The sequence below is a fragment of the Ailuropoda melanoleuca genome, chromosome 18, assembly GCF_002007445.2.
Source record: "Ailuropoda melanoleuca isolate Jingjing chromosome 18, ASM200744v2, whole genome shotgun sequence".
NCBI classification, from domain to species: domain Eukaryota; kingdom Metazoa; phylum Chordata; class Mammalia; order Carnivora; family Ursidae; genus Ailuropoda; species Ailuropoda melanoleuca.
In genome coordinates, this window is record NC_048235.1 from 31,563,770 (window position 1) to 31,576,841 (window position 13,072).

At 37.5% G+C, this 13,072-nt stretch overlaps 1 protein-coding gene across 3 annotated transcripts in view; it reads left to right on the forward strand.

Moving 5' to 3' along the window:
* Positions 1–13,072, forward strand: part of ZMAT4 (zinc finger matrin-type 4) — a 466,414-nt gene that overhangs the window by 113,012 nt on the left and 340,330 nt on the right. For 2 of the 3 annotated variants that reach the window (XM_002918539.4, XM_034647642.1), the window contains exon 3: positions 12,853–12,942. The exons of the other annotated variant lie outside the window; for it this stretch is intronic. In XM_002918539.4, coding sequence (XP_002918585.2) covers positions 12,853–12,942 — 90 coding nt within the window. The remainder of the gene's footprint in view (positions 1–12,852; positions 12,943–13,072) is intronic. 3 annotated transcript variants of the gene reach the window in all.

Sequence of the window (13,072 nt, forward strand, 5' to 3'; positions counted from 1 at the left end):
AGTCCATAGTCTCTCATGTTTCATTCCCCCTTCTGATTACCCCCCTTTTCTTTATCCCTTTCTTCCCCTACCGATCTTCCTAGTTCTTATGTTCCATAGATGAGAGAAACCATATGATAAGTGTCTTTCTCTGCTTGACTTATTTGGCTTAGCATTATCTCCTCCAGTGCCATCCATGCTGCAGGAAAAGTTGAGAACNGAGTAATATTCCATTGTATATATGGACCACAGCTTCTTAATCCAGTCATCTGTTGAAGGGCATCTCGGCTCCTTCCATGATTTGGCTATTGTGGACAATGCAGCTATGAACATTGGGGTGCATATGGCCCTTCTCTTTACTACGTCTGTATCTTTGGGGTAAACACCCAGTAGTGCAATGGCTGGGTCATAGGGTAGTTCAATTTTTAACTTTTTAAGGGACCTCCACACTGTTTTCCAGAGTGGCTGTACCAACTTGCATTCCCACCAACAATGTAGGAGGGATCCCCTTTCTCCACATCCTCTCCAACAATTGTTGTTTCTTGCCTTGTCAATTTTTGCCATTCTAACTGGTATAAGGTTGTATCTTNGTTGTTTCTTGCCTTGTCTATCTTTGCCATTCTAACTGGCGTAAGGTGGTATCTCAGTGTGGTTTTGATTTGAATTTCCCTGATGGCTAATGATTTTGAACATTTTTTCATGTGTCTGTTAGCCATTTGTATGTCTTCATTGGAAAAGTGTCTGTTCATATCTTCTGCCCATTTTATGATTTGTTTATTTGTTTCTTGTGTATTGAGTTTGAGAAGTTCTTTGTAGATCTTGGATACCAGTCTTTTATCTATAGTGTCATTTTCAAATATCTTCTCCCATTCTGTAGGCTGTCTCTTAGTTTTTTTGACTGTTTCCTTGGCTGTGCAGAAGCTCTTTATCCTGATAAAGTCCCATAAGTTCATTTTATCTTTTATTTCTCTTGCCTTTGGAGATGTGTCGTGAAAAAGGTTGCTCTGGCCGATGTCATAGAAGTTGTTGCCTATGTTCTCCTCTAGAATTTTGATGGATTCCTGTCTCACATTGAGGTCTTTCATCNAAGTTCATTTTATCTTTTGTTTCTCTTGCCTTTGGAGATGTGTCATGAAAAAAGTTGCTGTGGCCAATGTCGTAGAGGTTGCTGCCTATGTTCTCCTCTAGGATTTTGATGGACTCCTGTCTCACATGGAGGTCTTTCATCCATTTGAAGTATATCTTTGTGTATGGTTTGAGAGAGTGGTCAAGTTTCATTCTTTTGCATATAGCTGTCCAGNCTTTACTACGTCTGTATCTTTGGGGTAAACACCCAGTAGTGCAATGGCTGGGTCATAGGGTAGTTCAATTTTTAACTTTTTAAGGGACCTCCACACTGTTTTCCAGAGTGGCTGTACCAACTTGCATTCCCACCAACAATGTAGGAGGGATCCCCTTTCTCCACATCCTCTCCAACAATTGTTGTTTCTTGCCTTGTCTATCTTTGCCATTCTAACTGGCGTAAGGTGGTATCTCAGTGTGGTTTTGATTTGAATTTCCCTGATGGCTAATGATTTTGAACATTTTTTCATGTGTCTGTTAGCCATTTGTATGTCTTCATTGGAAAAGTGTCTGTTCATATCTTCTGCCCATTTTATGATTTGTTTATTTGTTTCTCGTGTATTGAGTTTGAGAAGTTCTTTGTAGATCTTGGATACCAGTCCTTTATCTGTGGTGTCCTTTGCAAATATATTCTCCCATTCCGTGGGCTGTCTCTTAGTTTTTTTGACTGTTTCCTTGGCTGTGCAGAAGCTCTTTATCCTGATAAAGTCCCATAAGTTCATTTTATCTTTTATTTCTCTTGCCTTTGGAGATGTGTCGTGAAAAAGGTTGCTCTGGCCGATGTCATAGAAGTTGTTGCCTATGTTCTCCTCTAGAATTTTGATGGATTCCTGTCTCACATTGAGGTCTTTCATCCATTTGGAGTTTATTTTTGTGTATGGTGTGAGAGAGTGGTCAAGTTTCATTCTTTTGCATGTAGCTGTCCAATTTTCCCAGCACCATTTATTGAAGAGACTGTCTTTTTTCCACCGGATGTTTTTTCCTGCTTTATCAAAGATTAGTTGCCCAAAGAGCCGAGGGTCCATTTCTGGGTTCTCTATTCTGTTCCATTGGTCTATGTGTCTGTTTTTGTGCCAGTACCATGCTGTCTTTGTGATCACAGCTTTGTAGTACAGCTTGAAATCCAGCAATATGATGCCCCCAACTTTGTTTTTCCTTTTCAACAATTCCTTGGCAATTCGGGGCCTTTTCTGGTTACACACAAATTTAAGGGCTGTTTGTTCCAGTTCTTTGAAAAATGTCATTGGTATTTTGATTAGGATGGCATTGAAAGTATAGATTGCTCTGGGTAGCATGGACGTTTTAACTATGTTAATTCTTCCGATCCAATGAGCATGGAATATTTTTCCATCTTTTTGTGTCTTCTTCAATGTCTTTCAAGAGTGATTTGTAATTTCTAGAATATAAATCCTTTACTTCACTGGTTAAGTCTCAATAAATTTAAAAAAGATAAAAATGCTATCACGTTTTTTGACCACAATGGTAAGAAACCAGAAACCAATCACAAGACAAAATCTGGAAAGAGCACAAATACATGGATACATTGAAAAACATGGTACTGGGGCGCCTGGGTGGCACAGCAGTTAAGCGTCTGCCTTCGGCTCAGGGCATGATCCCGGCATTATGGGATCGAACCCCACATCAGGCTCTTCCACTATGAGCCTGCTTCTTCCTCTCCCACTCCCCCTGCTTGTGTTCCCTCTCTCTCTGGCTGTCTCTATCTCTGTCGAATAAATAAATAAAATCTTTAAGAAAAATAAAAAACATGGTACTGAACAATGAATGGGTCAACCAAGAAATCAAAGAGGAAATTAAAAAAACATACATGGAGACAAATGAGAATGAAAACACAGCACTCCAAAATCTTTGGGATGCAGCCAATCTGTTCTAAGAAGGAAGATTAAAGCAATACAGTCCTACCTCAGGAAAGCAAAAACAAAACAAAACAAAACAAAACTCAAATAAATAACCTAACATTACATCTAAAGGAGCTAGGAAAAGAACAAACCAAGTCCAGAGTCAGTAGAAGGAAGGGAATAATAAGGATTAAAACGAATAAATGAAACAAAACTAAACAACAACAACAAAACAATAGAATAGATCAATGAAATCAGGAGCTAATTCTTAGCCAGACTCATCAAGAAAAGAAGAGAGAAAGCACAGATAAATAAAATAAGAACTGAAAGAGGAGAAATAAGAACTGACACCACACAAATAAAAAGATTATAAGAGAATATAATGAAAAGCTATATGCTTACAAATTGGACAACCTAGAAGAAATGGATAAATTCCTAGAAACATAAAACTTTCCAGAACTGAATCAGGAAGAAAGAAAAAAAAATTTGAATGGATGAATCACTAGCAATGAAATTGAATCAGTAATAAAAAACTGCCAACAAACAGAAGTCCAGGAACAGATGGCTTCACAGGTGAATTCTACCAAACATTTAAAGAAGAGTTAATACTTATTTTTCTCAAACTATTTCAAAAAATAGAGGAGGAAAGATAGTTTCTAAATTTATTCTGTGAGGCCAGAATTACTCTGATAAAGACAGTACACAAAAGGAAAACTATAGGCCAATATTCCTGATGAACATAGATGCAAAAATCCTCAACAAAATATTAGCAAACCTAATCTAATAATATATTAAAAAAATTATTCTCTATGATCAGGTGAAACGTATTCCAGGGATGCAAGGGTAGTTCCATATTCACAAATCAATCAGTATATAACATCATATTAACAAGAAAAAGGATAAAAACCATATGGTCATCTCAATAGATACAGAAAAAAAGTACTTGACAAAGTACAACATCCATTCATGATGAAAAGTCTCAATAAAGTAGTGTCAGAGGGAACATACTTCAACATAGTAAAGGCCATATAGGAAAAACTCACAGCTAATATCATTCTCAGTGGTGAAAAACAGAGCTTTTATCTAAGATTAGGAATGAGACAAGGATGACCACTTCAATCACTTTCATTTAACATAGTACTGGAAGTCCAAGCCACAGCAATCAGACAAGAGAAAGAAATAAAAGCATCCGAATTGGTAAGAAAGAAGTAAAATTTTCATTATTTGCAGTTGATATATGCAGAAAGCTGTAAAGACTCTGCCAAAAAATTACTGGAACTGATGAATGAATCTGGTAAAGTCATAGGGTACAAAATTAATATACAGAAATCTGTTGCATTTCTCTACACCAATAATGAAGTTGCTGAAAGAGAATTAAAAAAAAAAAACAATCCCATTGACAAGAGCACCATAAAGAATAAAATATGTAGGAATAAACTTAATCAAGGAGGTGAATGACCTATATTCCAAAAACTTTAAAACATGGATGAAACAAACTGAAGTCACAAACAAATGGAAAGATATTCCATACTCTTGAATTCGAAGAACTGATATTGTTAAAATGTGCATACCATCCAAAGCAATCTACAGATTTAATGCAGTCCCTATCAAAATACCAACAACATATTTCATAGAACTAGAACAAATAATCCTAAAATTTGTATGAAACTACAAAAGGCCCTAAATAGTCAGAGCAATATAGAAAAAGAAAAGCAAAAGTGGAGTTATCACAATCCCGGATTTCAAGATATATTACAAAGCTATAGTAATCAAAACAATATGGTACTGGCACAAAAATAGACATATGGATCAAATAGATTAATAGAACAGAATAGAGAGTCCAGAAATAAACCCATGTGTTTATGGTCAACTCATCTATGAAAAAGGAGGCAAGAACATGCAATGGGAAAGAGACCATGTCTTCAACAAATGGTATTGGGAAAACTGGACAGCTACATGCAAAAGAATGAAACAGGACCACTTTCTTATACCTACACAATAAACTCAAAATGGCTTAAAGACCTAACTGTGAAACCTGAAACTATAAAATTCCTAGAAGAAAACATAGGCAATAATTTCTTTGACATTTTTCTAGAGCTGTCTCCTCTGGCAAGGGAAACAAAAGCAAACTAGGAAAGGAAACCATCAAAAGACAAAAGGTAACCTACTGAATGGAAGAAGATATTTGCAAATGATATATCCAATAAGGGGTTAATATCTAAAATATACAAAGAAGTTCTGCAAGTCAACACCAAAAACCCCCAAATAATCCAATTAAAAAATAAGTGGGGGTCATGAACAGACATTTTTCCAAAGAAGATATAGAAATGGAAAACAAGTGAAAAGATGAGCAACATCACTAATCATCAGGGAAATTCAAGTTAAAACTGCAGTGAGATATCATTTTATGCCTGTCAGAATGAAGATAAGAAATAATAAATGTTGGCGAGGATGTGGGAAAAAAGGAACCATCATGCACTGTTGGTGGGAATTCAAATTGGTGCAGCCATTGTGGAAAATAGTATAGAGGTTCCTCAAAAAATTAAAAATAGAATTACCATATGATGCAATAATTCCACTGCTGAGTATTCACCCAAAGAAAATGAAAACACTAATTTGAAACGTTACATGCACTCCTATTTATTGCAGTACTTTTTGCGGTAGTCAAGATAGGGAAGCAACCCAAGTGTCCATCAATAGATGAATGGATAAAGAAGATGTGGCATATATATACACACACACAATACAATAAATAGATGAAGAGGATTATGATTATACTCATCTTGGTGAGTACTGAGATTATAGTGTACACCTGAAACTAATATAACTTTGTACGTTAATTATATGTGAATAAAAAAGGAAGATGGTGTGTGTGTGCGTGTGTGTGTGTGTGTGTGTGTGTGTGTGTAATGGACTACTACTCAGCCATAAAAAAGAATGCTATCTTGCCATTGCAACAATATGGATGGCGCTAGAGGATATAATACTAAGGGAAGTATGTCAGGTGGAGAAAAACAAATACCATATGATTCCATTTATATGTGGAATGTAAAAAACAAAACAAATTAACAAACAAAAAAGTAGAAACAGACCCATAAATATAGAGAAGAAACTGGTGGTTGCCAGACCAGGAGGGGGCAGTGTGATGGGCAAAATGGGTGAAGGGGAGTGGGGGTATAGGCTCCTAGATATGGTATAAATAAGTCATGCAGGTAAAAGCTATCGCATAGGGAATATAGTCAATGGTATTGTAATAGTGTCATATGGTGACAGAAAAAAGATTTCAAAGCATGCATAAGAAAAATTGAGATCCCCTGTGATCCATGATAAGCAATGTTAACCCTTTGGTATGTTTCTCCCTAGACTTTTTCTATGTCTATGTGCACATATACCATATATATATATATATATAGTTGTTTGTTTAAAAAATTTTGCATCATTTATGTTCTTGTTTGAAAGTGACTTTTTTTCTTGATATTATTTCATAGATTTTAAAAATGTCATTGATATTATTAATAAACTTGATGATGGCAGTTTTGGTAATCTATCATATAGATATAATATTTATCCCTCTTAGGATACTTTATTTTCTCAATTTCACTATTATAAATAAATGGCAATACCTGTTTGTGCTTCCTTAAAATCAATTCATAGGAGTAGAATTGTTGAATTGAACCATTTTTTCTGTTTTGAATATATATTGCAAAATTTCCATCCTGGAAACTTATATCAATTTACATGCCTAGTAACTATGTACAAGAATCTTCATTTTCCTGTATCTTCACTAATATAGGTATATTTATTTTGTAAATATTTTCCACTTAGTGGCAAAAAATATTTTTTAGGTTAAAAATTATAAGGTAGAATTTGGATGAACTTGTCGTATGTCGTTTAGCTATTTGCTTTTTGCAATTCCTATTTATATCTTTTGCCTATTTTAATATTTTTCAATAAATTTGTTAGAGTACTATATCTTCGGCATTAAGCCATTTTATTTTACATATGGCAAATATTTCTCCTACTTTATGGTTTACATCTTACATGTATTTCAGATTAAAAAAATACCTATTTTTTAAAGCTACTATCAGTCCTTTTTTTGCTTTGTTGTTTAGAAAACTTTCCAATGACAAAGTTAGATATATATATATTTCTAGTTTTCTCTTTGGTTCCAAATTATTGGGTCTGTTTTGGGACTTTTTATTCTGTTCTATTTTATTCTATTTGTCCATTTGTTCTGATCTTTCATATGTAATATCTCCAGTATCATTTTCCCCACTTCTTTATCCTATTCCTCTGCATTCTAGGAAGTGTCTCTATGTTGACTTCCACACTGATCTGCAGTGTTGATTCTGCCCTTGTACTGATGTAAAAGACCTTCGAAATGAAACCATGATATTTTAAATGTCCTTTCTTTATTAACTCAGGCAGTATATCTTTATTTCAGTCAGCTGTCTTATCTCATCTTTTAGCTTTTACCCTCAGTCTGTATTTTCTTGAATTAAATGTAGTATGTGCCATTTGAAATGTATTTCTATTTATTGTAGGAAATATTTTGCAAATGATTGCTTTATGTCTTTTCGTTGAGAGTTTTCTGAAGTCTTCTTTTCTGTTATAGAAGCTTTTCCTAGGTGCCACTGATTCTTGGCAGAACAGAGTTCCTAGTGTGTGAGGATTGGCCTTTGATCCTTTCATGGTACATCTGAAAGCTTGCAGGATCTTCTGATCTGATCCATTTGTAGGACCATTTCAGTAGCCCATGTAGGAGGCCTGGAACCTGGGTCCGTGGACACTTCCAGCAGAGGACATTTATTTCTTCCCCACTGGGGCTGTTTCTCTTCTGAGCCCATCTTCCACTCTAAGCATAGGGAGTTTCTGTATCCAGCCTCCTTCCTGTGATAATAAGGAGAGATGCATCACTCTGGAAAAGAGTCTCAGTCATCAGAGGGGATCTCCAACATTTGTGGTTTTCTCTTTTTTTAAATCTGCACTTTACCTTGACTTCCTAGTGAAGTTGTGCCCCGGCTTTTCCAGGGCTCAGCCCTGAGGCCCTCAACCTGGGAGTGTAAAGCGGGGTTGTGCCAGGTTGCCTTCTTCTTCCTGCAAGGTGGAGTCCCCATCTCCCATCCACCAGTCATTCTTGGGTAGCTGGGGAGTTAGACCCTTGGCGTTTGTTGTCCTTCCCTAAATCGGCCCTTCTTCACCCTAGAATGAGTAGACAGAGCTCAAAATTGGTGGCATGTGAGAATGGCTCTTCTGTAATTATCAGCCTGTTTCAGGTTTTCCCTTTTCCTTATAGTCTTTGGCTTATTTTAGCTGGTTTCTGGAAGAGGTATAATTAGATACCTAAGATGAAATAAAACGGTTAAGACTTAACTAGGAAATCAGGAATGGATCTTAAAGCTTATTTGAAATAGCACCTCTCCTGCTAGCCTTACAAATGTGACTTGAGGATAAAATGAGATGGTAAATGTCAAAGGGGTTTGAACGCTCTTTGGAGCATTATGCAAATACTAAGTTACTTTGTTATCTTCACATTTTATGAGACCAGAAACCAGTAGCCTTGTTGGAAGCAAATTTAAGTTGTGAATTTTTTAAGGGTATGTGATAATGGAAGACAGCTATTTAGGTGAAGCACAAAGCCATTCTATTTCGATGTGGTCCACCCCCTTCTTTCACACAATACATCTGAAATAGAGGTTTGTCTTGTTCTTTATCCCCCCAAAAAGAAGGCTGGCCTAAATTTCCTCTTTAGACTATTTCTTTGAGTGCCAGGAGATTGTTTCAGCCGAAGAAACTAATCTGCAGATAGGTCTGCCCCCTGCACAATGCCCAGCATCAGGGGCAAAGGCTTTAATTAAAATGGAAGAGTTGGTAATTTCTGGCCTATCTGGGAAGCTTAAAGTTGATGTGGTTTGAATGAAAGTAATGACTTTTGCTTAAAATGCAAATATTAATGCGAGAGCCAGGGACTGACTTTCGGTGCAAGCGAGAGAGATTGTATTTTCTTTTTCATGGTTTTTCCCTTAAAGAAATGGCCCTTTTCTTCCCTGAAACCCTGTAATACATACATTTAACATGTAAGGTATTTTTTCTTCTTACATTTCCTTTCAGTTGGCAATTTGCCTTTTTAAACTCTTAAAAGGAGTGCATATTTTAGGTATTAGTAAATCTTTGAAAAAATCATGATGTTTTGTTTTTGTTCATATTTATTTGGATGACATAAATGCATTTCAAAAGTGGCTTTCCCTCCAGCTTGGTTGTCTGGATGACATTTGCCCACTGTGCCCATAATCTTCATTTATACACAAGTGGAATGACCACATTGTGAAGAGGACACATACTTACTGTGGCATGTACATGTACCAAAATAAAAATTTTAAAGTTAAAGTAATGTGTATTGCTCTTGGGTTATGTGGGCTTATCAAATCACCAAGTATTGCAGTGAAAAAAATGTAATGCATTTTGAATGTTGGTAAGACATTAATAAAGGTGGATGGAAATGTGGTCAACTATATCAGTATATGAACATGTGAAGATAAACAGATTCCAGATCGGTGTGTTTTTTACTAGTTACAATCATTATGAGTAGAAAGTAGACTTATTGAGGGACTACAATGGCTTGAGGATTGTGAAGTTATTACTTTTATGGTAAGGGAAAATTTGTTGTAGAAATAGAGAATGAAAATCATTCATACTTTCTCTACCCTAATAAGTTATGCTTGTTTTTCTTTTTCTTTTCCACTTCTTATTGATATGCTTAAAAATATTTATATAATCTTAATCACAGTATACAAGCAATTTTTGTTTTACCATTTTTTTAATTCAGCATTCATTATGTAGAAAGCACTTTTTCAATTTCCAACTGAACATAAGGGCATCCAGTGGCTGCTTTAACCAGCCTCTTGTCCAACATGTAACTGCCTCCCTGATTTGCTGTTCCTAGTTAGGTAATGCTGCAAAGAACATCTTTGCTCAAATCTAGGTTTAACTCTTTGTGGGAAGGTTTTGTTTGTTTGTTTGTTTGCTTTTAGAATAAATTAGAAAGAGTGAGGTTACCATGCCAAAGTTCAAGCAATTTCTGGAAGGTAAGGGGTTGAGTGGAGCCTTTTGGAGGAAGATGCTGTGGGTGACTCAGTGAGTTCCACCTTGAGGAAGAGGTGAGGATGCCAGGAAGAAAGGAGAGGATTCACTAGCCAAGCTGCATCCTGATGTTGAAGGCCTCAGGGCCGAGGCAGGTGAGTTGTAGGGCACCTGGGAACAATCTGCTAACAACCTCTTTCTCCTTGGCAACCGACATCATTTGGAAGTGGCTTTGGGTTTGAATCAGTATAACTGGAAGGATATGACCCCACAATCCTGTCACTGAGAAGTAGACTGTCTTCTGGGTTTTTATGTCCTGTCCTCAGTGAGGGTGGGCTTGTGGATTGGGTCCAGCTCCAGCAGCCAGGGAAAAGCAGCAGGAGGACAGAGGCAACAGGGAAGCAGCTAAATGATTAACTAGAATGCCTCACCATCATTTCAGAATGAGGTGGGATTTTCCAAAGCTATTTTCTTCATCCATACACAAGGACACAGGCAGAACCTGGAGGGCTGTCAGTTCTTCTTCCACCAAAACTGGAGGCTGGAAAAACTGAAGGAGAAAAACAGGTCTTTAATGAACAAAATCCCTAATAAGGCTCAGATGCCAACATCTCTCATCACTAATGGCTTCCCAGCAGAGCTTACCCTATACTTCCCTTTTCTTTTCAGCTACAAGGTTTGTCAAACTGCAATTAAATAACCCAGTGAACTCCGCCTATGCTGGAAAGAGTCTTTTTGAGAAAGAAATGTAATATTTTAGCAAAGAGAAAATCCAACCACAAAACAGGCCACATTATGAGATTTCCAATTTTGACATGATTTTGTTCTCTGGGAATTCAGGGCTTTGAGCAGATTGATGGTGTTAGGTCCTGTGATCTATTCTTCTATGGTAACAAATGCAACAGTGAAAGTCCACTTCAGCCACATTTGAGCTCACACTGGTATTGCTTTGTCTTTTTACTAATTACCTGTCACTAATTTCCCCAGCCCAGCCTTTGTGACCACATTCAGAATCTTGCAGGTTTTTAAATGTTCTTTTTTCTTTTTTTGACTGTAGCAGTATTCTTAACTTTTCCACTACCCCTTGCCTCCAAAAAACCAACAAAACTAGTTGTTGTATACAGATTTTAGTAATCAACATATTTCTCTGCAAAAAACCCCTGCACTAGTCTGCACTGCATCATTCTCAAAAACATGCAGAAGCTGAACAGTGCTGTTGAAATGATCTGGCACAGGTCCATATAGGTCTCTATTTTGCGCCCTATCAATCTCACAGGCAAATAAGACTCCAGGTAATCCTGGATTACAACTTACAATGTAACCTAGAAATGGCTACAAATACACTTCAAAATCACACTTCAGTACTTTTACACATCTGTAATATCTTTCATGTTCCATTAGCACTTTAAACCCATTTAAAGTCCTTGAAAGTGTTCAAGGACTGTTTAGAAGCATGTTTTTTAGAAGTAAAATAAAGGAATGAAAAAAGTGATAAAGAAGGAAAACCAGGCAGAGGGAGTTACATCATATCCTGTAAACAAGTTGCAATTTGCTGTGTGTTCTCTGAAGATCACTTTGCCTCTGTCACTAATCCATGAAGGCAAGCCATCACGCAGGAGATTGGCTGGTCCCCAACTGTAAGTAAAGGCAAAGTGGAACCAAGCCCTGGAGAAGAAGGAAATAAGCACTGAGCAAAGGAAGGGGTTAGGGGATCAGAATTAGGTAGCTATGGATTCAAGGAGAATTCCTATCCTAGCACTGTAGATTCAGAGTTCAGGATCGGTGCCCTCACTGGTGAGACACGTTAAGCATTATGTGGATTGCAATTTTTCACATGCACTGCCTCATTTGATTCTCACGGCAACCCTAATAAATATTATGTTCATTTTGTACACAGTGAAAATGAGACTCAATTTAGGTATAAACAAATTAGACTGACTTGCTCAGTATCACACAGCCAGAGAGCAGTGGAGCTGCGCTTGGGTTCTGAACTTGTGACTGTTTGTGCTCTTTTCACTCAGCCATCCTCGGGTGGCAACTTGGAAGTTAGAACTGCCGTATTCTTTAAAGGGGAGGGAAGTTCAGATGGGCTCTCAGTTGAGCCGAGCAAAGGAGTAGAGGAAAGATGGAAGTAGGATGCGATCAATTTCTCGATGCTGGGTATGGACCCATCAATACAGGCAGAAACCCAGAGTCCTGCTATTTCTGCAGGCGGTGGGGCTTTATTGTTTAACTGCTCTGCCTGCTTGCATGCAGTTTGGGCTCTGATCTGTCCTCAGACTTGCGTTTGATATCTTTTGTTTGCTCATGATATCTGACTCTGGAAATCTCTTCTGATAGCTCATTAGTGAGGCTCCAACATGGGACAACTAGACCAAGAGACTTCTGTTGGAGATGCTATGCGTGCCAGCTCCCAGGGGGCATTGTCTGTCCCCAGCTCCTACGGGCAGGGCAGCGGGAGTGAGAGACAAGGCAGGGGACCTAGCCTTCCATGACAGTCGATCCTTGTATTGTTCCCTCTCTGACCTGTTCTTATTTTGAGGACAATTAAATATATTACTCACTCCAAGCTTAAACATCCCAATGCTTTTACCTTTCTTCTTTTATTGTCTTTTCTAATTCTGAAATAATATTTTCTTTATAACTTTGAGCAAGTCACTTAACCTACCTGAATCTTGAACCCATATAATTCTCAGGAGCACGTGGAAATGTTTTTAACCAAAGTACTACTTTGCATTTGCAGTCACTGGCTGTGTTTCCAAGGATTTAAAATGCCTTCTCTTTCATAGTATCTGCTTCTGCTTTTCCTTCCCAGAGTCGAAAACATGCAAGCAAAGTCCGACTGTATTACATGCTTCACCCCAGGGATGGCGGGTGTCCTGCCAAGAGGCTCCGGTCAGAAAATGTGAGTATCTGGCACCATCTGATATCCTTAGATGGTCTGTTCAGTTTGCTAAGAACTCTGTAGGCCTAGGAAGTAAAGTCATGTCCACCTTAGCAGGAAAGCTAAGGGAGTAGAAATAGTTCTCTTTAAA